Source organism: Scardinius erythrophthalmus (genome assembly GCF_964197995.2).
Source record: "Scardinius erythrophthalmus genome assembly, chromosome: 22".
Lineage (NCBI taxonomy): Eukaryota > Metazoa > Chordata > Actinopteri > Cypriniformes > Leuciscidae > Scardinius > Scardinius erythrophthalmus.
The window spans coordinates 30,328,618-30,353,873 of record NC_138242.1 but is presented as its reverse complement, the minus strand read 5'-3'; the positions used below and the strand labels follow the sequence as shown (position 1 = coordinate 30,353,873).

Genomic DNA, 25,256 nt, shown 5'->3' with positions numbered 1-25,256 from the left:
TAAGGTAAAATAAGATGTTTGGCATGTCTTGATCTACGTAAATATATAGGAGAAACTTCTAAAAAAACAGGTCACGTGACTAGCAGCATTGGCACTGGAAATGAGCAAGTTATAAGAAATGTAAACCTTCAACCCCATCCTGAACCCTGTAAATAATTGGAAAAAGAAACTTACTAAGAAAAAGGAGGGTGAGTTTGATTCACTAGATTTCATGACGGTTATAATTCACAAGTCCAGTGAATTAATTTTAATAGTTTGGCAAGGGAGGCGACGCAGGATGAGGTTTTGAGTTGAACAGTGTGAGATGTGTGTATTTAAGGAGCAGTTCATATAACAAATACAATTATGTCATTTACTCATCCTCATGTTGTTTTCCGAAAACCCTTTTTTCTTTTCTTCTGTAGGACACAAAATGAGATGTTAAATGTTCTTCAAGAAGATCTCATACTTGCATAAGAGCTGCACGATTATAAACAAAATAAGAAAATTATATAATATTTCACTGTAAAATAAAGTATTAAAGTATTAAGTATTATTACAGTGCAACTGTAAAATCACAATACTAATATTTATGGTCGTCCTAATTTCTTCATTTTCAAACGTTAAATCATCAAGATTTTAGCGGAGAGTTCAAAGCTTCTCTTTTGATGGTTTATAAGCACTTCTCTTTACAGTTTTAGGAAGATGGTTGCACATATTGCGTTTCTAAATGCACTTTATAAGCGATCCAAACATAGATATGCATATATGCAGCACATTCATGGATGAGACACATAATCTGATCCTGAGCTGAACTCGTGTAAATGAACACTCTCTGAAACACGCAGCGCATATATTATGTAATAATTGCACTAAGCCTATTAAACCTAATATTGTGAACTGGGTTTTATTTCAACTAATCATGCTCATACTCATAAATCATATGAGTTTGGAATAACATGAAGGTGAGTAAACGATGAACTCTCCCTATATTTACATGTAAAATGTCAGCGTCTCATGTCCAGCGGCAGCGTTTCCTCTTGTATGTCTCGAGATCCGAGGAGAAGTCGTCTGAGTCACTCTCAGAGGCGGAGTCAGGCCAAAGGGAGGTGTGGCCTGTTGGAGTGTAGGAGGGGCCGAGGACGCAGGAACCGGTGTGTTCCGGTTTATACACAGAACTGACGTCATTTACCTTACTTCCCTCGCTGGAAACAGACAGTGGCGGGTCACAACAAGCACAGGAAGCAGAAATATGCGGATATATAGGGTTAGGAAGGGAGTTGTGGTCAGATGTGGGGGCGGAGCCACAGTAGAGGTCAGAAAGTGAGGAGGGGTCGAGGTAACAGGTGACGTCCATTATAGAGACTGAGTTCTGATAATGTGCATCATCTGGACATGAAGCAGAATCAGGATATATAGAAGCTTCAAAGCAGGAGGCAGAATCAAGAGGGTCATCTTTACTGCAGTAAGAACCAGGGTTATCAGAGAGGGAACTAGAAATAAAGACAAGTTCAGTGTCAGAGGGATTGTGGGAAGGAAAGGGGCTTGTGTGTTTGTCAAAGTTCCCGTCCTCTGTTTGTGTGGCTTTGTCCTCGCTGTTGTCTGCGCAGGCGTCTGCGGATCCGAGGGTCAGCACCCAGCCCAGCTGGTTAGACAGCAGCAGACGCAGACCCGGCGGGAGGGGAAGCACACGCAGGGCGTCTGCGCAGTTCGGCAGTATTTTGCGCAGCTGTGTACAGCACAGGTACTGTAGTGTGGTGGCAGCAGAGTGTGAACGGATCAGTTTCATGCTGCTCTTGGCTGCTGTCGAACACACCATCGGATACAGGCGCTTATTTTGCAAGTGAGTAGCTGCTATTCCTGACAGAACCAAAGGGGATAGATAGATAGATAGATAGATAGATAGATAGATAGATAGATAGATAGATAGATAGATAGATAGATAGATAGATAGATAGATAGATAGATAGATAGATAGATAGATAGATAGATAGATAGATAGATAGATAGATAGATAGATAGATAGATAGATAGATAGAGAAAGATTGTAGTTGCAACAGCTGTTTGAGTAAGAAATACATTCATAAAGGAAAGAAAAGAGTGCATGTCTGTCGTACCGATGCAGCGCCGGTTCTTGTAGAAGCTCAGGGTGCCGTGCCAGCTGTCCAGATGAACTCCGATGATGGATCCTTGACCGAACCGTGAAGAAAAGTTCACCTTTGACCCCTTATGATGGAGGTGACCTATACCACGATAAATGTAGATTCAAATACAGAGTTAAAAACACACGAGTACTGCCACAAAACCTGCACTGTTAAACACTGGTGTCGGAAAGAAGTCTCTTCTGCTCACCAAGTCTGCATTTATTTGATCAAAAATATAGTAAAAAGAGTAATATCGAGAAATATTATTTAAAAGAACTGTTTTCTATGTGAATATATAGTAAAATGTAATTTATTCCTGTGATCAAAGCATCATTACTCCAGTCTTCAGTGCCACATGATCCTTCACAAATCATTCTAATATGATGATTTACTGCTCAAGAAACATTTATGATTATTATCAATATTGAAAAGGGATTAAATGAGATTTATACAAGTCAAAATATTACTTTTAGTCCATTTAGTCACTATTAAGGGTTAGATCAGATAGTAATAGGTACAATGATAAATGTTTTTTTTTACTTATGTATTTTTTTATGCACAAATATGTGCAGGTGACCTCTGACCTCACCTGTGTAGGACAGACCCCAGCTGTCCTCATCAGAGCCCAACAGACTGCAGAAAGTATGTTTGAACTGATCCAGGTTCACTTCGGATGTCCCGATACCAACCATCTGGCTCATGAAAACACAAGATGCATTTTTAAAATATATTTTCACCACTCTTACTAAGACTTTCAAAAACATTTTTATTAATGACATTATTATCAAGAATGTCTTCATAATAATATAGGCATGTAAAGGTGTCTGCTTAGATATCAGTATCTTTGTACATCCAGTCTCCATGGGGCCAGTTGCATAAACTTAGACGTTATGTTAAGACAGTGATCTAGTAAGATCTAGTATGACCCACTAGCAGTCAAGGCATGGCTAGTCTTACTTTTCAGTATCAAATTAGGCCAATGTACGTTTTTATGTAACTAACTTTAAAAAGTTATGAACAGTCTAAAAGAAAAAGATTTGATGACTAAGCGGTTTATGCAACTGACAGTAACAAAGTACATTTACTTGAGTTAAGTACACTTTTTGAGTATCTGTACTTTATTTGAGTATTATTTTTTCTAGAAAACTTTTTACTTTAACATTGAGAGACAAATATCGTACTTTTTACTCCACTACATTTCTGTCACGGTCCTTGAGTAGAGAGTAGTAACGTCAGTCAGGCGATGATTTTGGTTTTAGGGGTTGCATTTTGGTCGGAAATTAAAGTCGGATTGACGTCAGAAGAACCCGACGTCGACTGATGTTGGTTTCTGACGTCAACCCAATTTTCATTTTTAACCACAATACAACATCTGTCCAACATTGGAGATTAACGTAAATCTGACGTTGGATTCTGACATCAACCTGATTCTCATTTTCAACGTTGGGTTTGGTCTTCTCAATGTGAATTTTGTCACTGTTTTGGAGCACAGTAGCTTATAGATAACAGTAAGGCTAACATATTCATACTAAAAGCCCAAAAACTTTAAATAGGGCACTATTTGAGGGAACAGCCGTTTGGGTGTCGGAAACCATTGTGGATGTTTTATTGAGTGAATTATTCAATCTCACATTCAATCCCACGACTGGAACTGTGTTCTGGAAATACATGTGATATTGATATGAGGGTACGTATAGATTCAGAGGCATAAGGAACTGTAAGTATTACATACAACAATGCAACAATAATAAAACAATGTATTGACATTTACTTTTTACTTCTGATACTTAAGTGCTTTTAAAAACGAGTACTTCTGTACTTTTACTTCAGTAAAAATCGGCCTTTACAACTTTTACATGTAACGGAGTAATATTTGACCAGTAGTCTCTGTACTTTCACTCAAGAAAGGAAGTTGTGTACTTTGTCCACCTCTGGCAACTGAAGCCAGATCTCACCATATCTGTGCCGTAGACCGGTGATGTCATCTTGATTTCCCAGAAGTGTTGCCCGTCAGCGAGAGCCTTTGCGCCCCTGATGCCGGCGGTTCCACAGCTGTACTCCGAGTGGAAGCTCACCGTCCGGTTACAGCCGCTCAGAGACACGGAGGGAGATCTGCCCTGCTCGTCCCAAACCCAATCACAGCCTTCACACAATCACAAACAAGATCTCAAACCATAGCCTGTTAGCGGTCAGTGCTCCATATGTTTGATCAAAAATAAGGTAAAAACAGTAATATTGTGAAATATTATTGCAATTTAAAATAACTGTTTTCAATATTGTAAAATGTAATTTATTCCTGTGATAAAAGCTGAGTTTTCAGCATCATTACTCCAGTCTTCAGTGTCACATGATCCTTCACAAATCATTCTAATATGATGATTTGATGCACGAGAAACATTTCTTATTATTATCAGTGCATTATTATCATTTTTTGAAACCATAATATATTTTTGTTTTCAGGATTCTTTGATGAATAGAAAGTTCAAAAGAAAATCTTTTGTAACATTATAAATGTATTCACTGTCACTTTCGATCAATTTAATGCATCCTTGCTGAATAAAAATATTAATTTCTTACCGACCCCAAACTTTTAAGGGTCATGAATGACAAAGTGCAAATCTTATTTTCTTAAAGGGATACTTCACCGCTGGAAAGATGAATTGTGTATTTAAATTGGGTCATTTATGTAGTAGAAATGTGAATTTAACTACAACTCCCAGAATGCAAAGACTACAACTCCCAGAATGCACTTGCTTCGCTGCTCTACAAGGCCACTTCCAAGCCACGCCTACCGGTTACAGAGGGCAGTATCGGGAGAAATGATACAACTAGGCTACTAGTCGCCTCAAAACTGAAAAGACGGTGTTTTATCGTGAGATCCCCCTATGGGCGGGTTGAAGAGATGCGGGACGAGCTCCTCCTACTGGCTGGAGTCTCTCGCCTCTGGACAAAAGAGCCTCTGATGAGCTAAATGACGATTTTTGTGTCATCTAAGGTTTTTTTCCAGACACACAATACAGAAATCTCTCGTCTCAGGGGGACATGAGGGAGGGAAGCACGGCCATTCGAGAATACTACCGGGTTTCTACTGATACAAAGCTTAATGCTAATCGGTGAAGTATCCCTTTAAGTGGGCTCATTCTGCTGTTGTGTTTGGTGTGCGCTGACCCTCACCCTGTTCTTCCTCTCCACAGGTGCAGCTGAGTGTGTACGGGCTGATCTGGGCGTCCGAGCTGACTTCAGTCTGAGCCGGACACTGGCAGAACGACTCGCCCGTCACGGGCACCACCGGTGGCATCTCGGCTGGCACACACACCGTCACGGCCTCGTACCCTGTAGAGTCAGCCTCCGACTGCACACACAAACAAAACCAGTCAGGGATCTCTCAGAAATATCCAGCCTTTTTATGCCTATTAAGATTATTTCATTATCTTCTTCAGTAAGAAGCATTTACAGCAGTGGAGCACATGCTGTGTCACTGTAAACCGTGCATTTGAGACTCTGATTGGCCGGATGCCCAGGTAACTTAAAGCTGGTCCTAGTTATCTCAGAATAACCTCAGCATGTGAGGGAAGAGTGACACGCTCCTGTTCACCTGCTTGTCTTCTGGGCCGAGGGTCGCTGAGAGGGGCGTGGCTTCAGGCTCCGGGACATTTTCACTGACAACATACTTATTCCAAGACATTCCTGGAACACAAGAACAGAATGAGGCTGTTATTTCTATCCATCCATCCATCTATCTATCTATCTATCTATCTATCTATCTATCTATCTATCTATCTATCTATCTATCTATCTATCTATCTATCTATCTATCTATCTATCTATCTATCTATCTATCTATCTATCTGTATATCCGTCTGTCTATCTATCCATCCATTTATCAATCCATCTGTCTGTCTATCTATCCGTCTACCTATCTATCCGTCTGTCTGTCTGTCTGTCTGTCTATCTATCTATCTATCTATCTATCTGTCTGTCTATCTATCTACCTATCTATCTATCTATCTATCTATCTGTCTATCCATCTATCTATCTATCTATCTATCTATATATCTATCTATCTATCTATCTATCTATCTATCTATCTATCTATCTATCTATCTATCTATCTATCTATCTATCTGTCATTCTATCTATCTGTCTATCCGTCTGTCTATCTATCTATCTATCTATCTATCTATCTATCTATCTATCTATCTATCTATCTATCTATCTATCTATCTATCTGTCTGTCATTCTATCTATCTGTCTATCCGTCTGTCTATCTATCTATCTATCTATCTATCTATCTATCTATCTATCTATCTATCTATCTATCTATCTGTCTATCTGTCTATCTGTCTATCCGTCTATCCATCTATCTATCTATCTATCTATCTATCTATCTATCTATCTATCTATCTATCTATCTATCTATCTATCTATCTATCTGTCTATCCATCTACCTATCTATCTATCAATCATTCTATCTATCAATCATTCTATTTATCTATCTATCTATCTATCGATCTATCTATCTATCTATCTATCTATCTATCTATCTATCTATCTATCTATCTATCTATCTATCTATCTATCTATCTATCTATCTATCTATCTATCTATCTATCTATCTATCTGTCTGTCTATCATTCTATCTATCTATCTATCTATCTATCTATCTATCTATCTATCTATCTATCTATCTATCTATCTATCTATCTATCTATCTATCTATCTATCTATCTATCTATCTATCTGTCATTCTATCTATCTGTGTATCCATCTGTCTATCTATCCATCCATTTATCTATCCATCTATCATTTGTAAGTGATATGTCAGATCAGTAATTTTCTCCGAGCTCCGCATCAGTTCCTGTAGCCGCTGACTCACAGATGTCAGGCTTGTCATGAACTTGTTTTGCACTGACAGACTGACTCGGATGACACTGTAGCCTACTTCTGAGTGCTCCATATGCCACGGCTGGCAATCTGAGACCCTGGTCTAACATGCTTCATGTGATCTGATGTTTACACTCTTAGAGTTTTCACAACAGCCCGTGAGAGTGAAGAAACTTTAAAAAGCATCACCAGACCAGGCTGGCACAGCAGAAAACTCTCTTTATCAAAGTCCTCATGTTTTTTCACTTAAATCTGTTTGCTTAATGATTATAGGTTATGAAAACATTTCAAATGTTTCTACACACCAGATATCAATGTATAAATGGATTGAAAGACGTATTATTTGTGTCCTAATGTGCACGCAACACAGCCAGGTGTTCACTAATTGATGGATAATGTATATCCAAAACGAGAATCCTGCCCTGGATACATCCACCAACTGGCCCATCTTTACTTGTGTGCTTTCTGGGAAATGCAATGGCGCAATAAGTCTGCATTACACTGGCATAAGCACATTTTTCATTCAATCTGCATATTCATAGAAAACAAGATTGTGTAAGAAGCAATGTGAGAGGAGATGATGTTGATAACACAACATCAAGATTTTAGGTTATCATTTATGTGAATATATAAAAGAAAATACATAGTTGCACATTTTTTCCACTTACATATTCCTGCATTGTGACTTTTTAATTTAATTAGAAAAAAGGCATACATTTGTTCAAAAATGTCGCATGGCTTGACAACAACTTTGCCAAATTGTTTTGCTATTATTTAGATCAACAATTTTATATGACATAAAACAGCACAATCATTTAAATATGAATAACATTTAAAAAAAAACACTGAAAACAAATTCCACAAACTTCTGACTTGTATAAAAATACTAAAAATAGTAATTCTACTAAATATAACAATACGAAGTATACATAGCCTAATATTATGAAATACTCGAAACCAATAACTATCATATATGATTATAATATTATATAAATTATTATATATAAGAGTGTGTGTGTGTATATATATATATATATATATATATATATATATATATATATATATATAGAAAGAGTTATTATAATACATTATTATTACTATTACGCACAAGAAAACGTCTTTACATCCTTGACAACATTTTAGACTTGTGTAAACACCAAGAGTCACACAAAAGTGGACATTAGAAATCACTACTCTTAAAACACAACTTTTTCTTTACTAAAGTTACGACATAATTGACATACAAACTCACATACCTTGTTAATGTTGCGTAGAGTTTATTCCCCCTGCTTTAAACACTGGTTTCCATCCGTAGCTGGTGTAAGTTAAGTGATACAGCAGGTTCGTGTCAGTGTGTTTGGTGACCTACATATACACACAGCAAACACACAGCATAACACCGCCACTCATGAATCATACTATAGAAAAGGCGCAGTTCATGAATATCAAATAGGTAATGTAATCGTTGCTTAGTAACGTTCTAATTAATATTCATAGAACGAGCTGGGCGCGCACTTACGTCGTCTCCTTTCCAGCCAATCAGTTAGTCATATTGGGTAAACGTCATTTTACGTAGTTAATATTCATTGTACAAAGCGTTCGCCATAGTAGGTCTCGTGATCGGACAGACGGAATGGGTCGTTCTGTCTATCATCCTCATTAAAGGCCGCTTTAAGGATCAGCGCGCGCTGGCTTTCCGTCAACTTTACCTTAAACGACAAATTATCTGACCTACAGATCAACATGTACACATCAATGTTGTGGTGAACTCAAAAGGCTGCATCAAACGTATTAATAAGCAGGCTGGTATCATAGTATAACATATACATTAATTAACAGGCTGATATCATAGTATAAACATGTATTTTGTTGTATTTGAAAACAATAATAATTCAAATATTTACTATTAATTAATAATAATTATGTGTGAATATTTCAACCTGGCTGACAGTTTTGAAGGACTTAAAACAAGGGCGTGACTACGTCGGCTAAATGACCAATAGTAACGTTGAGGTGCTATGCACTCTAGTATCTGATTGGACGAGCTTGACCTATTAGGCGGGATCAAAAACGCAGAACGTCATTATGACGTGTAACAATGCGGAAATAAAAATAAACCAACATGGACCGCAGCGGTAAGTGCGATGATGCGATCACATTGACCAATAGTACTTTAAAACAACTGAATCACTTCTCAACTGTCAATTTACGGTGTCATAAAATGCAACAGAATAAACAAAAATATAAACGCAATAATACAGGCATTTTGAAATAAATATAATAAAGTAACATAAGACCATGTTTTTGGACATATAGCATGGTAAAACTATGTTTTGTTTATGAACCACAACAATGCTATGTTTTTTGACAACTAAATTGAAAATACAATGGGTTTGTTGGACATTTAACATGATGATGTTCTTTGGAGCCCCATGGTACATAAATATATAAATGCCATAGTATTACCTTACAGCATCACACAGTACTGTAAAGTGGTTCCAATAAACTTTAAAGAGAACAGAATGTTTGAATCGACTTGATCACATCTTTCAGAGAAAGGGAATCTGTCTGAGGTGAAGCACGTGGTTCTGGTTCTGTCTGGTAAAGGTGGAGTGGGGAAAAGCACCATCACTACAGAACTCGCTCTCGCGCTCACACATGCAGGAAAGAAGGTGACATATTAGTCTATTCAATTCTATTCAATTCAATTCTATTCTATTCTATTCTATTCTATTCTAACATGATCTATTATGTTCTTCTCTATTAAAATTTATTCTGTTCTGCTCTATTCTATTAATTTTGCTATTTTCTATTATCTTCTGCTTTATTTTATTCTATTCTGCTCTACTCTATTCTATACAGCTCTATTCCAATATTCAGTTTTGCACTATTCTATTATATACTGCTCTATTTCAATATGTTCTGTTTTACTTTATTCTATTTTGCTCCATTCTATTCTATACAGCTCTATTGTAATATTCAGTTTTGCTCTATTCTATTATATACAGTACAGCTCTATTCCAATATTCTGTTTTAATTCTGTTGTCACGGTGTGAGTAGGTGGGAATCCTGGATGTGGACCTGTGCGGGCCCAGTATCCCGCGGATGCTGAGCGTGGGGAAGCCGGAGGTGCATCAGTGTGATGCGGGCTGGGTTCCCGTGTACGCAGACCCTCAGCAGAGACTCGCGCTCATGTCCATCGGCTTCCTGCTGGAGGACTCGGATGAGGCCGTCGTGTGGAGGGGGCCCAAAAAAACAGGTCTGACCTTTCACCTTGAGTTGAGTTTTTGAACTTTGGTACCTGATGTGTTCCCGTCTCATATCCCCCGTCACTTCTCCAGCTCTGATTGGGCAGTTTGTCAGTGATGTGGCGTGGGGCGAACTGGACGTTCTGCTAGTGGACACTCCACCGGGGACGTCAGACGAACACCTGGCCGTGGTCGAGAACCTGCGCAAGCATAAAGTGGACGGAGCCGTGCTGGTCACTACACCGCAGGTAAACACACACACACACACACACACACACACACTCACTCACTCACTCACTCACTCACTCACTCACTCACTCACTCTCTCTCACTCACACTCTCTCACACTCACACTCTCTCACACTCTCTCACTCACTCACAATTTCTCACACTCTCTCACTCACTCTCTCACTCACTCACACTCTCTCACTCACTCTCTCTCACTCACTCACTCACTCACTCACTCACTCACTCACTCACTCACTCACTCACTCAGTCACTCACTCACTCACACACACACACACACACACACACAATCACTCACACTCTCACTCACTCACACACACACTCTCTCTCACACACTCACTCACTCTCACGCACTCACTCACACACTCACACACTCACTCACACTCTCTCACTCACTCACTCACAGTCTCTCACTCACTCACTCACTCACTCACTCACAGTCTCTCACTCACTCACTCACTCACAGTCTCTCACTCACTCACAGTCTCTCACTCACTCACAGTCTCTCACTCACTCACAGTCTCTCACTCACTCACTCACTCACTCACTCACTCACACTCTCTCACTCACTCACTCACTCACAGTCTCTCACTCACTCACTCACTCACTCACAGTCTCTCACTCACTCACTCACTCACTCACTCACTCACTCACAGTCTCTCACTCACTCACTCACTCACTCACAGTCTCTCACTCACTCACTCACTCACACTCTCTCTCTCACTCACTCACTCACTCACTCACAGTCTCTCACACACTCACTCACTCTCACGCACTCACTCACACACACTCACACACTCACTCACTCACACTCTCTCTCTCACTCACTCACTCACTCACTCACAGTCTCTCACTCACTCACTCACTCACTCACAGTCTCTCACTCACTCACTCACTCACTCACTCACTCACAGTCTCTCACTCACTCACTCACAGTCTCTCACTCACTCACTCACTCACAGTCTCTCACTCACTCACTCACTCACTCACTCACTCACAGTCTCTCACTCACTCAGTCTCTCACTCACTCACTCACTCTCTCACTCACTCACTCACTCAGTCTCTCACTCACTCACTCACTCACTCACTCACAGTCTCTCACTCACTCACAGTCTCTCACTCACTCACTCACTCACTCACTCACAGTCTCTCACTCACTCACTCACTCACAGTCTCTCACTCACTCACTCACTCACTCACTCACTCACAGTCTCTCACTCACTCACTCACTCACTCACTCACTCACTCACTCACAGTCTCTCACTCTCTCACACACTCACTCACAGTCTCTCACTCACTCACTCACAGTCTCTCACTCACTCACTCACTCACTCACTCACTCACTCACTCACTCACAGTCTCTCACTCACAGTCTCTCACTCACTCAGGGTTGATGTCCTTGTCATACTGGTACTGTAAATCTCTCGTCTGCTGAATAACATGCATAAACACCCTTTAAAACGTCAGGCAGTGTCTACAGGAGACGTGAGGCGCGAGATCACCTTCTGTAAGAAGACCGCTGTGAAAATCCTGGGCATCGTGGAGAACATGAGCGGCTTTGTGTGTCCACACTGTTCTGTGAGTGTAAAAACACACAGCTGTACTGGGAAATGCCTTAAACTAACCTAATAATCTTGATTTCAACTTTACACTGGCGGATGTGTGTTTTTCAGGAGTGCAGTAACATTTTTTCTAAAGGTGGAGGCGAGGAATTAGCCAAGCTCACGGGATCTGTGTTTCTAGGTAATGTGCTGATGATTGACCAACACTTCTGACTTGTGTTGTTCCACTATTCACCACTCGATGGTGCACATCATCTCATGTGTGTTTAAATGAGTCTGAGTACAGGATAGACATGAGACCTGTGGATTTGTCAGTAAATATAGTAGGGTCCAAAAGTCTGAGGCCATACATACATTTTTCAGCCTGAAAAAGCTAAATGTTTTAGTATTACCATACAAAAATTGAAACAAACTTATGATGTAAAATGCACAAGAAATATTTAAGATTCTGCTCTATTTTGAGCTCAAATCATGATGGAGAACATGATCATGTTCACGTCACTCAAACCAAATATTAATGCATACTTGAATTCATGTTAACTTTTCACTGAAATTTAATGATAATTGAATTTAATTATTTATTATAATTTAAATTATATATATATATATTATTAAATGTATTATTTATAAAAAATAAAAAATATTTAATTATTATTATTCACATTGAAAATCTGAATGTTTTTCTGGCTGAAAAAGCTAAATGTTTAAGTATTACCATACAAAAATTAAAACAAACTAAGAAAATTAGTATTATATTTTGAAGTCAAATGTAAATTTCAGTTAAAAAAATTATAAAATGTAAATGTTTCTCATTATGTTGATTTTCTTCCAGTGGAGTTCAAGATGCTCAAATCGTTATTAATTCTATTATTTATCATAAAAATGTAAAATGTTTGTATTTATTTATTTATAATAATAATTAAATTATAATTATTTGTAAAAAAAAGAAAAAAGGTATTAAATAAGAAAAATAACATTTTGGAAGCATTTTGACTGGTGGCCTCAGACTTCCGGCCCCCCCCCCACTGTCTACATCAGCACTGCAGATGACATGCGTGTGTGTCTGTAGGCTCAGTCCCGCTGGATCCTCTCCTGACAGCGCGTTTAGATGAGGGACGGGATTTCCTGCAGGTGTTTCCAGAGAGCAGCACATACACAGCCATCAGTGATATAGCAAACACTCTCCTCAGCAGCCTGGACGCCTGAAACACACCGACACTGACTGAGAGGACGCACATTCATGTTTCATGTGATGTCATTTGTTATGAGAGAATTTATCTGTAAATGTGTTTTTTCCCCTTAAATCTGGAGATATTATATGTCATTGGCAATGCAGTGTTTTTCATACTGGTGCAACTTTCAATAAATAAATAAAACTAAATATTAAACAAATGGTGGTCTGTGTTTCTTGTAAATAGCTAATATGTAAAATAAAATATAAAGAGAAATGACTATGAACAAAGAAAAGGTGTTTTTACATGTTCTTAACACAACAAGAAAAATGCAGTAACCTTTACCCATGTTTATGTTCTCCATCTTCATCACGAGGATCCCCTTTGGCCTGTTCTTTCCACTATTTCCATGCTATATTAACAAATATGCACATTTTAAGTGAACAACGACAAGTAAAAGATAGTATTTAGTCACACTATTTTTTAAAGACGGAATTGATTTCTTAGTCTCATTTTAATCTCTCTTATATTTCATACGTCAAAGAGAGTTTTAAATTTAGGTAACCCTCCTAATATCCACAACACAAATCATTTAACATTGTTAAATGTAGCTTGAAATGGCACAGTACAGTGCAATTCATCAGCACTTCATCCACTAACAATGCGCATGCGCATTGCTTACACATGAATATGTGCGTGAAATCGGCGTACAAAACGTTTTCACGAACAAACGATTAATCAATAACTTGATTCGTACGAGTACAAGTACACAAAATTAATCTATCCAGGTGTCCTTATAAATGTGTTGAACGATATATTTAATCTTAAATAGATTTCTTTTAACTTGTTTTGAGGATATCACAATTATTTTTATGAGGATATTAGATTCGCGCGTCGTAAAAAAAAAAAGGGGGGGGGGGGCGGAAAGCCCTTATATGGGTATTGTCTAGGCGCGTTCGCGTTCTAATCTCGAACACGTGGTTATTAATTTGGAATGTTCCAAATTGATTGACTTTAGAACAGCGGTTCTCAACAAACTTCATAGATGAGCTCAGCGTGATTTAAGATGGTACAATTAGGCTTAAAGTGCACTTAATTAATTTACTGTTTTTAATTGGAAAACACACTTGCATCAGAATCTTGAATCATAGAATGACAAAATGTATAAACAAAAAATATATCAACAGTCCCAGATTCTGTTAATTAAAAAAATAAGGTTAAAAACAAGCCGTTTTGTCATAATTACAGCAGAAATCCTTGAGGAAATTTGGGGGGCCTTTTGAGTCAAAACCACTGCATTAGCAAGAACCAGATTTGTGTGTGTGTGTGTGTGTGTGTGTGCTAATATAAATAATCCACATAATTATTAGTGAATGAGGGCCAGTGTTTAATTGCGAATATGTAAGTAATTTACACTTAAAATGGAGTGAAAATAGCTGTAAATCTATCAGTGCTGCAGTTGAATTATTATCAAGGTCGAGGCTGAGGACTGCAAGGTCAGATACACAGCTGAACACATTCACACGGTCCATCTGATGATGAAAAAGCACTGGAAACATAGGCATATGGAAATTACACTTGTGAGACCCACAAGGGGCACACACACACCTTTAATACAACCAAACATCAGATATACACAGGAAACAACCATAAATACACACACCAAGCTGAAATACTCCCCAACACTGCACTCAGAAGCGGAACACCGGCCAGTGCAGGTCTATTCTTATATCTGTATATATTATATATAGAGATTTATGTTTATATAAATATCAATTCAAAGGATTTGAGGAGCTTCAAGTACATTTTTCATGAACAATATCTTAATGAATAAAATCAGTGAAAAACAAAAATGGACGTTAACAAAAACTATTCCATTCCATTCCACATACAGATTCATCAGTGCGTTTTTTTCCACTTCACAAACACGTCTTTGACACCAACGTGGAAATGTATAAAACTCCCAAATCACGTGACAGGAAGAGACAGGAACCAGAGGCGTGAAGGGAGCGAAAGAGAACGCGTGATTGGATAACAGATCGATGGGCGGGAGGGGTGTGGGAAACAAACAGAGAATGAGATCTATTACATTATTATTATTATATTCTATTCTTTTTTTCTTCACAAACACAGGACAAAATCACTATATATCGCATTTACAAGAAATCAAAACTATCAAACTGGACGACTGTACACTTTCAGAGATAAAACCAAACGCAAAGCCTGTTATAATGTGTAGGATTACTTTCCTACCTCTCAATTCATCTAATTTCATTTTAGTTTAAGGTACCATTTATTTTTCCCCCTTCCCATTTGATTTTTTGTTCCGCTTGCCCCGTCGTGCGGCCCGGCAGCGCTGCATGCTGACTGCCAGTTTATTTGGTTGAGAGAATCAGGGCTACGATGAGGCCGTAGAGACCCAGGACTTCAGCGAAGATCAGAATGAGGATCATGCCGACGAAGAGGCGCGGCTGCTGGGCGGTTCCACGGACGCCCGCGTCTCCCACGATGCCGATGGCGAACCCGGCCGCCAGCCCGCTCAGACCCACGCTGAGGCCTGCGCCCAGATGCAGGAAACTCCTGCCACACACAAACAACAATCAGACGTTAGTCAAAACTAAAAAAGGATTCATATAGAAATAAAATGTTACAATTATTATTATTTTTTTTACATCATAAAATAATAAATAAATAATGTGTGACCCTGGACCACTAAGTCAAGTCTTATGGGTCAAGTTTTTTTATTGAGTACTGAATAAATAAGCTTTCCATTGATTTATGGTTTGTTATGATTTGACCATATATCTGGCTGATATACAACTTTTGAAAATCTGGAATCTCAAAATATTGAGAAAATCTCCTTTAAAGTTGTCCATTTATGTTCGCGATTTTGCTGCATTCACTCACAAAAATATTTTTTTTGATATAATTACGGTAGGAAACTTACAAAATATCTTCATGGATCATAATATTTATTTAATATCCTAATGATTCTTGGCATAAAAGAAAAATCTATAATTTTGACCAATGCAATGTATTGTTGACAGATATACCTGTGCGACTTACGACTGGTTTTGTGGTCTAGGGTCACAGATAAAAAAAAATAATAATAATCAATTTAGCAAAAATGCATAATGTAGATGTTTAAAAAATAAATAAATAAATAAATAAATACAACAGAACTAATCTTTCTACAGCGTCGGTAATACAGAGTACTGTTATTGAAAAATGTACTGGAATCAACTAAAAACCTTTTAGCATTGCAACAACCATAATATAATATAATATAATATAATATAATATAATATAATATAATATAATATAATATAATATAATATAATATAATATATCTGAATCAGTATTATTTTAGTATCATTAAGATTTTTATTAATATTTAGAATTTGTTTTAAGTTTTAGTTTTTGTGCCGTGGGAAATTATCAAATTCCAAAAAATAATTAAAAATAAATCATATCAATATATATATCATTGCGCTGTTGGGTCGAAACATTGAACCTCTCTATATTTTGTCATTGTTTTATAAAATTAATGCTATTGGTCATCCTTTACGTCTGTATGTAAGTTTTACAAATATTTAACCAATAAAAAGCATTTAAAAGAGGTTGTGACTAAACCACTGGCTCCTCAAACTAGCCTATATCTGTCATTTGCTGGTCAAAAACCTCGTAACTCAATTGAGCATTAAATGTTAATATTATAATGACACGTGCAAGCGTCTAACCATAGCTATATAAAGCCACAATACCAACTTCGACGACAATGTTTAATTAAATATGAGGTATAGATACAGAAAGTTAGATGCGATTTAATGTGACAAAAATCACTTTTATTTCAATATTAAGTTTTAAAGTTTAAAGTTAAACTAAATGAAAATGAGACCTGTTACGTTGGCGACTAGCTGAAATATAATGCTTAATTTATCGGTCATTTTATTTTCAGTGATTTTGTGTTTGCTGTGAACTATAATAGCCCTGATCAGAATCCGAGTTCTCTAGTAGTGCTCGTGTTCGACTCACTTGTAGAGAGTAATCTTGTCAGAGATGCTGTTGGCGATGAGGACGGCCACCACCAGACCGTATATAGCAATGATTCCCGCCATGACCACAGGAATGATGGACTTCATGATCAGTTCTGGACGCATCACAGACATGGCAGCGATACCCGTGCCACTCTTCGCCGTGCCGTACGCCGCGCCCAATGCTACAGAGACAGAGACAGAGAGAAGTGACTTACTCTTTCTTTACTGCAACAAAACTGCAGCGAAAGGTTTAACATTCATAGTTTTACAGCATGAATAATCTCTCAAACAAATAGTAAAACATTTATAATAAACGTATCCGTGCGAAAGCATTATGTAAATGATTACATTCGCTGTCGAGTGCTGCCACCTACTGGATTTACCAGGTCACAACACACTTCGATAGCGTGCAGTGGCGAACGATAACGAAAAGAACAAGAAGAACTCATAGAAGTTGGGAAATACCTTGAATTAAATGGGAAAATACAAAATTATTGTTGATGTTAATTCAGTTAACATTCGCCCTGTTCGGGGTCAAATGTTCAGTGGCTGATGAAGACTAAAATTTCATCTTTAAATATAATTTCATTATTTAATATTATGTATCTGTATTATTATTATTCTTTATTAATATTCATAATCAGTTGTATTATCTTTTGATGTTTAAAATGCATGAGTTAGACTATAGATTGCATGGACACATGTGTTTAATTCCACTTTTAAACATAAGCAACATGTTTTTCTACCTTACAAGGAAGTTGAAAGTCACTCAGTTGTGTATTTAAGCTCAATCTTACTGTACTACGGCAGAGAAACACAGAAACTTGCATGAATATGACATCTTCTCAGAGTTTCTCTCCTGACATATAAGAATAACGATTTTTCTCTGCAAGATAACTGGTGTCCGGTCCCGAGAATCAAATAACAACGATTGCATTTTATTTGTAATTGTATAGTACAATCATTACTTAACGTGCAGTACAGACACTATCTTAATTTCATAATGTCCTTATATCAATATTGTTCAGCTAAAACAACTTTTTTTTTTTTTTTATGGCTTTAGTTACTGTAAACCCTGGTAACTTGCAATAATGAACCAGTCCAGATATAGAATAATTGTCATGTTATTGCACAACTTGTCAGTGCAGCATGACTCGGATCTCCTGCAATGTTTCCGTAATGTCCAGTTAGTGAAACCAAAAGGGCAAAAACTACTGCCTGCGAAAAACTGTGTACTGGGTGATTTGAGAGCATTGTTAATTGGTTGTTTCTACAGGTGAAACTCGAAAAATTAGAATTACCGGGCAAAAGTGAATTACAAAATTTCAGTAATTCAACTTAAAAGGTGAAACTAATATATTATATTGAAAATTACATGCAAAGTGAGATATTTCAAGCCTTTATTTGTTATAATTTTGATGATTATGGCTTACAGCTTATGAAAACCCCAAATTTGTTCATAAGCTGTAAGCCATAATCATCAAAATTATAACAAATAAAGGCTTGAAATATCTCACTTTGCATGTAATTTTCAATATAATATATTAGTTTCACCTTTTAAGTTGAATGACTGAAATAAATGAACTTTTGCATGATATTCTAATTTTTCGAGTTTCTCCTGTATAGTATTCTGAAATATTGAGAAGTTTGCTTTGACGCTTCACCTGTTTTATCACATCCAGAAAGATGGAAATAAATAAATCATAAATCAGACCAGTTCTTGTCAACAAAAAAAGCTGAATACTTGGATGGATGTTTTAGTGGTTTCAAACACCTGAATGAGCAATAATAGTAGATTAGCAAACAGCAATAACAGGTACATTTCCTTTTTTATTAAGGAAGTTACTCACAATAACACTCATGTACCGTGGAGACTAATATAATAATGTAAGTACCGACAGATAGGTGGAGTTGAGCTTAGCTCAAACCAGGAAACTAAACCAGGTTAGATTATTTTATTATCAGGGCTGTTTATTTGCAAACTGTTTCTGTGAATCGTGTGTAGAGATGGTGTTAATTCTACAGACCTGAACACACACACACACACACACACACACTGTTAACCCTCTGCTGCTCGTTACAGCTCGTTCATCCACGAATCTTAGTCTAAGCTTAGTTTCCGGGATTAAAGGGTAACCCTGCTGGAAATACCATCCGAATTAACCACGATTACAACTAGGCTACTACTGCAGCACAGAATCACCCAAACTAGCCAATACTAGTGTGTGTGTGTGTGTGTGTGTGTGTGTGTGTGTGTGTCTGTGTGTGTGTGTGTGTGTGTGTGTCTGTGTGTGTGTGTGTGTGTGTGTGTGTGTGTGTGTGTGTGTGTGTGTGACAGATGGGCCAGTGCGATGAAGAGCTGAAACAATCCTTCAGTGTGCAGATGGCCACTGTCCAAACACACGCTCTTTAAGACAAACTCAACCTGCTATGAGAACAACACCGAGACAGAATAAAAATAGATTTTTACCATTTTTACAGAGTCAAATCAATGAATGTTTCTGCAAAGAAAGAATGTCATGTTTCATTCATTCATTCATTCATTCAGGCTATTTTCATGGCAAACTCATTTTAGTAGAAATTAAAATTATCATAATAACAATGAATGACGATAATAATAAAGCAATATGTGTCTTATGACTTTTTTTTTTAAAATATAGCAACTAGGCCTACATAAGCTCTATTAGTTTTATATTTGATAGAAAATCTAAAAAAAATGTCCATTAATGAAATTTCTGAGAGGAAAAAAAAGATGTCCAATATCATTTAAAGCAGGATATTCTAATACAACTTGCTATAGTTAAAGTCTTAAAAAAGTATTTTATTTGCTTAATTGAAAATTGCACTATACATTAACAAGATGGTGTGTAATATTGTAACCGACACAACGGGAACAAACACTTTTCAGCCAAAGTTATTTGCCGATACCAAAAATCTCAAAAAGGTCCAACATCAGCTTGTATGATATCAGTCTATCATATAGTTCATCTCAACTAAAGACATGACGTATAGTCCTGAAGACAGCCTTCCTGAAACCATTGTGTTCTGCTATACTTCCCTGCTTTACTACACGTATAGGCCTACATGTCTATAGTAAACACACCCTGAGAGAGTTACTAATGAGCACACGACTGCAGTGAACTGGGACATGATGCCAAGTCAGATGAAAGAGCGTATTAGCTTGTGATCTGTGTGCATCACGTCTGTTAGTCACAACACTCATCGAGCCACTTTTTCCTCGAGTAAATATAGTGTAGATTAAATCAGCTGAGTCTGAATGACCGGTGTTCTCGTGCCATCAGGGATTCACAGAACAACTCCCTTCCTCCAAATCAAGACCTGTTCCTTCTGACTGTTTTCTGTATTGTATTGTCTGTATTTCTGTATTGTGTGTCTGGAAAAAAACCTCAGATGACACAAAAATCGTCATTTAGCTCATCTGAGGCTCTTTTGTCCAGAGGCGAGAGACTCCAGCCACAAAATAAATAAAAAATTAAATAATAATTGCGACTTTTTATCTCACAATTGCGAGTTTACATCTCGCAATCCTGACTTTATTTCTCAGAATTGCGAGATATAAAGTCAGAATTGCGTGAAATAAAGTCACAATTGCGTGTTATAAAGTCAGAATTCTGATTTTTCTCGCAATTGCGACTTTATATCACGCAATTCTAACTTTATAACACGCAATTGCGAGTTTATATCTCGCAATTCTGACACGTTTTCTCAGAATTGTGAGATATAAACTCACAATTGTGAGATATAAAGCCCAATTCTAAGGGGAAAAAAAAGACACTTTTTTTTTTACCTCGGAATAGTTTATCTCACAATTCTGACTTTATAACACGCAATTGCGACTTTATATCATGCAATTCTGACTTTATATCTCCCAATTGCGTGATATAAAGTAGAATTCTGAGATATAGTCAGAATTGCGTGTTATAAAGTCCCAATTGCGAGGAAAAAAAGTCAGAATTCTGACTTTATAAGACGCAATTGCGACTTTATTTCACGCAATTCTGACTTTATATCTCGCAATTCTGACTTTATAACACGCAATTGCGACTTTATATCTCGCAATTCTGACTTTATATCTTGCAATTCTGAGAAATAAAGTCAGAATTGCGAGATGTAAACTCGCAATTGTGAGAAAAAAAGTCGCAATTATCTTTTAAAATGTTTTATTCTGTGGCGGAAACAAGCTTCCATACCAGCCAGTAGAAGGAGCTCGTCCCGCATGTCTTCAACCCGCTCATAGGGGGATCTCACGATAAAACACCATCTTTTCAGTTTCGAGTCGACTAGTAGCCTAGTTGTATCATTTCTCCTGATACTGCCCTCTGTAACCGGTAGGCGTGGCTTGGGAGTGTCTTCGTAGAGCAGCGGAGCAAGTGCATTCTGGGAGTTGTTGTCTTTCATCCACATGAGCCAAAAATACATTTTCTGGTTTTTCTCAGTCTAGAAGGCACCAACTTCTAAAATAATTTCACGTTTCAACTACATTAAATGACCTAAATTTAAATACACATTCATCTTTCCAGCTGTGAAATATCCCTTTAATCAAATGTTTTGGGTTCAATATAGCCTCGATCAGCAGCATTTGTGGCATAGTGCAGATTACCACCAAAAAACTATTTCAATTAATCTTTCAGTTAAAAATTGAAATAAATCACAATTAAACCAATGCATCCGTAAAGAAAGTAAATGTTTCACATATTTGTTTTCACACATATTTTATTTGAGCTATAAAGAACGCAGAACATCCTTTAAAACGGCAATCCATTGTCGCATGTAAAGTCAACGTGAAACATCGTTCAGAATAGTGTTGTCCCGATACTGGAATTTCCAATAAGATATGATAGGCCTACCTGAAATATCGATATTCGATACCATTTTTCGATAACTGCCATATATACCTTCGTACAGATAATTTGTTATTATCTCAATTTTTTTCATAATTTGGATAATTTAGTTGCAATAGCTTACACACAGAACAGGGAGGCTTTATTAGAATCATTGAACTAAATATAAAAATAAAAAAAGACAAGTAAACTGTCAGTAACAAAATTAGAACAAACAAACAATTTGCAAGCGATAGCACACAAACACAATAAAATAAAGAGACAAATGAAATAAACACGGCTTTAAGTTTTTAGGGTGGGTCTAACAGTAGTATTCAGGCAAGAAATACTACAGAAATTAATCAAATGAAAAGACTATCCTGTGTTATTTTACTGTAAAAATACAGATTATTGCTTACAATTAGGCTAGTTACGAAACTTATTCAGTGAAGAGCAGCGAGTGATTTTATTTTTTGCTCTATTAGGCTGCTGTCACTCATGCACGGATCCAATATACTGTTACACAACATGCGTTTTCTCTCAACTATTTACGTTCCAAATCTGACTCTATTTATTTGAATACTTGACAAGTCGGGCGTTTTGACATAATATTGTATGTATTTTGACCATTTAAGTGCTATGAGACACGAAAAAAGAAGTCAATTTGGTACTCGAGAGGCGGCTTTATGAGAGCGCCACTTATAATCAGTGATGCACACGCTTTTTAATGAGCGCGAAACCTGTGGGAACGACTAAAATTATGCGCAATACTGCGCATACAAGCACTATTTAACCAAAGCAAATGAGCCGAGTGAGTGACAGGAGGCGGGTGTGTGTCACCGTCAGAGAACGCGAAGCTTGTTTTCCAGCCTGAATAAACTGGATCATAAAGCTGTTACTTGGTGATGTCAGCTAGAATGGAAAGTCATTTGAAAGGCGGAGCAATTTATGAAGACAACCATGTTTTTTTAAGGAATAAGTGTGCACAAAAAAAGGCCTGTTTCCAGAATGAATGATATCTATAATGATTATCATCTGTCAGAGTGGATGCTTGTATGGTTATTTTTATAGTCATCGTTATCGTGTTTGGCACAAACAGGACCCATGACATGAGGTATTGAATTAAATCAAGTCAATTTTGATTTGATGTTTATTGTAATGGTAAACAGGACTCTGAGCGGCAGACAGCTTTATACTGTGTTTCACATCGAGGGCAGCAGAATCCCTGAAATATATAAATAATAAATCAACTTCAGCTCTTTCTTATCTAAGCTTCCCTCTCATGTTCAGTGACTAACTGAAACCGGGAAGCACACGAAAGAAAACCCTTTACTCACAAAGACACGGATGAGAGAGACATTCTGCTGCTTTTTCTCATTAAGAAAGCTGTTCAATCTTATATACACATGAAAAAAGGGCCTGGAAGAGCATCGATTTACCTCACGACTGACCAGCACTGTACGCATTTTAAACAAACACACACCAGCTGCTGACATACAGCGATAACAGAGATAAAGAGAGCAAACAGGACTGAAGTGCCGTCAAACAGTCCAGCAGAGAATACACAGCATGATGCCTTGTGCTGGAAATAAACACAGATGCTTTTGATGTCCCTCCCTACTGTAATGTGCACGTACATTTCAGTGTCGCACTATTTCTGCAGCTTCAACCTGAAGATTTGTGGGAAATTACGGTCATTACGCACTTTATTGGGATTTGTATCCATTTAAAAACCACCAGATCTAAAGCTAAATGGAGTGAGAGGACAATTCTTCGATCCATTTCTGGACCGTCGTTCATCTTTGATGGATGATATAGTGATACTGCTCATCATCAATAACAGCCAAATTAAAGCTGTTTTAATTACTAAAAAGTCCATCTTAATATTAGATTTTTCTGAACCACTTGCAGTTTGTGGTTAATTGAACAAAATAACCCAATAAATCAGTAAATATCACACTATTAATATAATTAGGCTATCTAATGCACAACTGTCAGGCTGCACCTTAAATTCAATGTTTCAGGCTTTCAGCCTCTAAATCCAATCAAACCTGAGTAATGATCTATACCTGTGGAAAAAAAACTGTTTATAATAATCCCTTGCCATTTTATGTCCCTTGCATACAAATTATAATCTCTAAATCTACCCAAACCAGGGAATGAATTTTATACCATAGCTGGTTAAATCAAAGGCCTGTTGTAGCTCTACAGCAACATTTGCTGGCCTGTAAATTAATATATCTGACATTTTATGATCAATATGCATTGTAATAGTATGCATCGATAATGAGTATTTCTAATAATAAATGCAACATTTCACCAGCAATTTTTCGGCTAGCACATGCATGGATTATGATCATAAAGATATCATCATGTGAAAGTAGATGTAAAGAATGTGTTTTATTAGAAGATATATTTTTTCCTACTATATTTAATTCGATGCAATGAATAACGGAACCAGCACTGACAGGATGGATTACAATCATGCAGACATTTTTTATTTATTTTTTGATAATTTATAATTGTTTCAAAAATATTTTAAATAAACAAGTGTATCTATTTTCATATTAATAAGAGTAAATAATATAATTAGAATGACATTTCGTCGCATTTCAAGAATAATGTGACCTCCACAGGGAGACCAAAGAATCATGACGAAATAATTATGCAAATAAAATTCATGTACATATTAATCAATAAATGCTTAATAAATGTGTTAAATATATTTAAATCGACATTTACCGCTGAAGACCATCGCTGCTGATGCGCCCATCACTGCGAAGAACGGTGAGTATTCGGGGCTTCCTGACGACATTATTCCTCTAATTGCACCTCAAAACCCCAATAACTCCGAACTAATACTGCTGGACACAAGCAGAACCGTACAAATTGACGGGTATCGGGCTCTGAGGATAAATGGTTTGGTAAAGAACAATGGTTTTAAATCCCAATCAAATGATGGAAACAGCTTGTCACGGATCGTGTCGGATGAATCTGCGGTACAAAATGGCTGAAATGTCACCTGACACACCGTGTGGAACATACCATCCGACTCCTGGATGGGGGGAGATAAATACAATTTTGGGATGCGCCGGTTTGCTTTTATCGAATAGAGTCTGACAGCAGATGTAAAACTAAAATCG

At 37.2% G+C, this 25,256-nt stretch overlaps 3 protein-coding genes and 1 gene segment (V, D, J or C); 2 read left to right on the top strand and 2 right to left on the bottom strand.

The window, feature by feature from the left end:
• The window catches only part of LOC308682903 (Ig kappa chain V region 4135-like), a 1,009,768-nt gene that overhangs the window by 453,143 nt on the left and 531,369 nt on the right, over positions 1 to 25,256 (top strand).
• spsb3b (splA/ryanodine receptor domain and SOCS box containing 3b) lies at positions 856 to 8,438 on the bottom strand. The gene is made up of 7 exons (XM_081353152.1): positions 8,264 to 8,438; positions 5,719 to 5,810; positions 5,298 to 5,475; positions 4,079 to 4,266; positions 2,713 to 2,815; positions 2,097 to 2,222; positions 856 to 1,839 (listed from the first exon to the last, which is right to left on the bottom strand). Exons 2-7 carry the CDS (start codon positions 5,806 to 5,808, stop codon positions 995 to 997), a joined length of 1,530 nt encoding a protein of 509 aa, XP_081209278.1. The 5' UTR covers positions 5,809 to 5,810; positions 8,264 to 8,438; the 3' UTR covers positions 856 to 994.
• On the top strand, positions 9,095 to 13,424 carry nubp2 (nucleotide binding protein 2 (MinD homolog, E. coli)). The gene is made up of 7 exons (XM_081352970.1): positions 9,095 to 9,142; positions 9,561 to 9,679; positions 10,068 to 10,266; positions 10,349 to 10,503; positions 11,969 to 12,079; positions 12,175 to 12,244; positions 13,133 to 13,424. Exons 1-7 carry the CDS (start codon positions 9,130 to 9,132, stop codon positions 13,267 to 13,269), a joined length of 804 nt encoding a protein of 267 aa, XP_081209096.1. The 5' UTR covers positions 9,095 to 9,129; the 3' UTR covers positions 13,270 to 13,424.
• Positions 14,804 to 25,114, bottom strand: atp6v0cb (ATPase H+ transporting V0 subunit cb). Its single transcript, XM_081352228.1, has 3 exons — positions 24,856 to 25,114; positions 17,271 to 17,454; positions 14,804 to 15,815 (listed from the first exon to the last, which is right to left on the bottom strand). The coding sequence occupies exons 1-3, from the start codon at positions 24,926 to 24,928 to the stop codon at positions 15,611 to 15,613; spliced, it is 462 nt and encodes a 153-aa protein (XP_081208354.1). The 5' UTR covers positions 24,929 to 25,114; the 3' UTR covers positions 14,804 to 15,610.

Excerpts from the sequence above, each read along its gene's own strand:
- spsb3b (XM_081353152.1), bottom strand. The coding sequence starts at position 5,808 with ATGTCTTGGAATAAGTATGTTGTCAGTGAAAATGTCCCGGAGCCTGAA. Across the intron at positions 5,476-5,718 it reads TCGGCCCAGAAGACAAGCAG|TCGGAGGCTGACTCTACAGG; the intron begins GTGAACAGGAGC and ends TTGTGTGTGCAG. Across the intron at positions 2,223-2,712 it reads CTGGGGTCTGTCCTACACAG|GTCACCTCCATCATAAGGGG; the intron begins GTGAGGTCAGAG and ends ATCGTGGTATAG.
- nubp2 (XM_081352970.1), top strand. Across the intron at positions 10,267-10,348 it reads GAGGGGGCCCAAAAAAACAG|CTCTGATTGGGCAGTTTGTC; the intron begins GTCTGACCTTTC and ends TCACTTCTCCAG. Across the intron at positions 10,504-11,968 it reads TGCTGGTCACTACACCGCAG|GCAGTGTCTACAGGAGACGT; the intron begins GTAAACACACAC and ends TTAAAACGTCAG.
- atp6v0cb (XM_081352228.1), bottom strand. The coding sequence starts at position 24,928 with ATGTCGTCAGGAAGCCCCGAATACTCACCGTTCTTCGCAGTGATGGGC. Across the intron at positions 17,455-24,855 it reads AGCAGCGATGGTCTTCAGCG|CATTGGGCGCGGCGTACGGC; the intron begins GTAAATGTCGAT and ends CTGTCTCTGTAG. Across the intron at positions 15,816-17,270 it reads GACAAGATTACTCTCTACAA|GAGTTTCCTGCATCTGGGCG; the intron begins GTGAGTCGAACA and ends TGTGTGTGGCAG.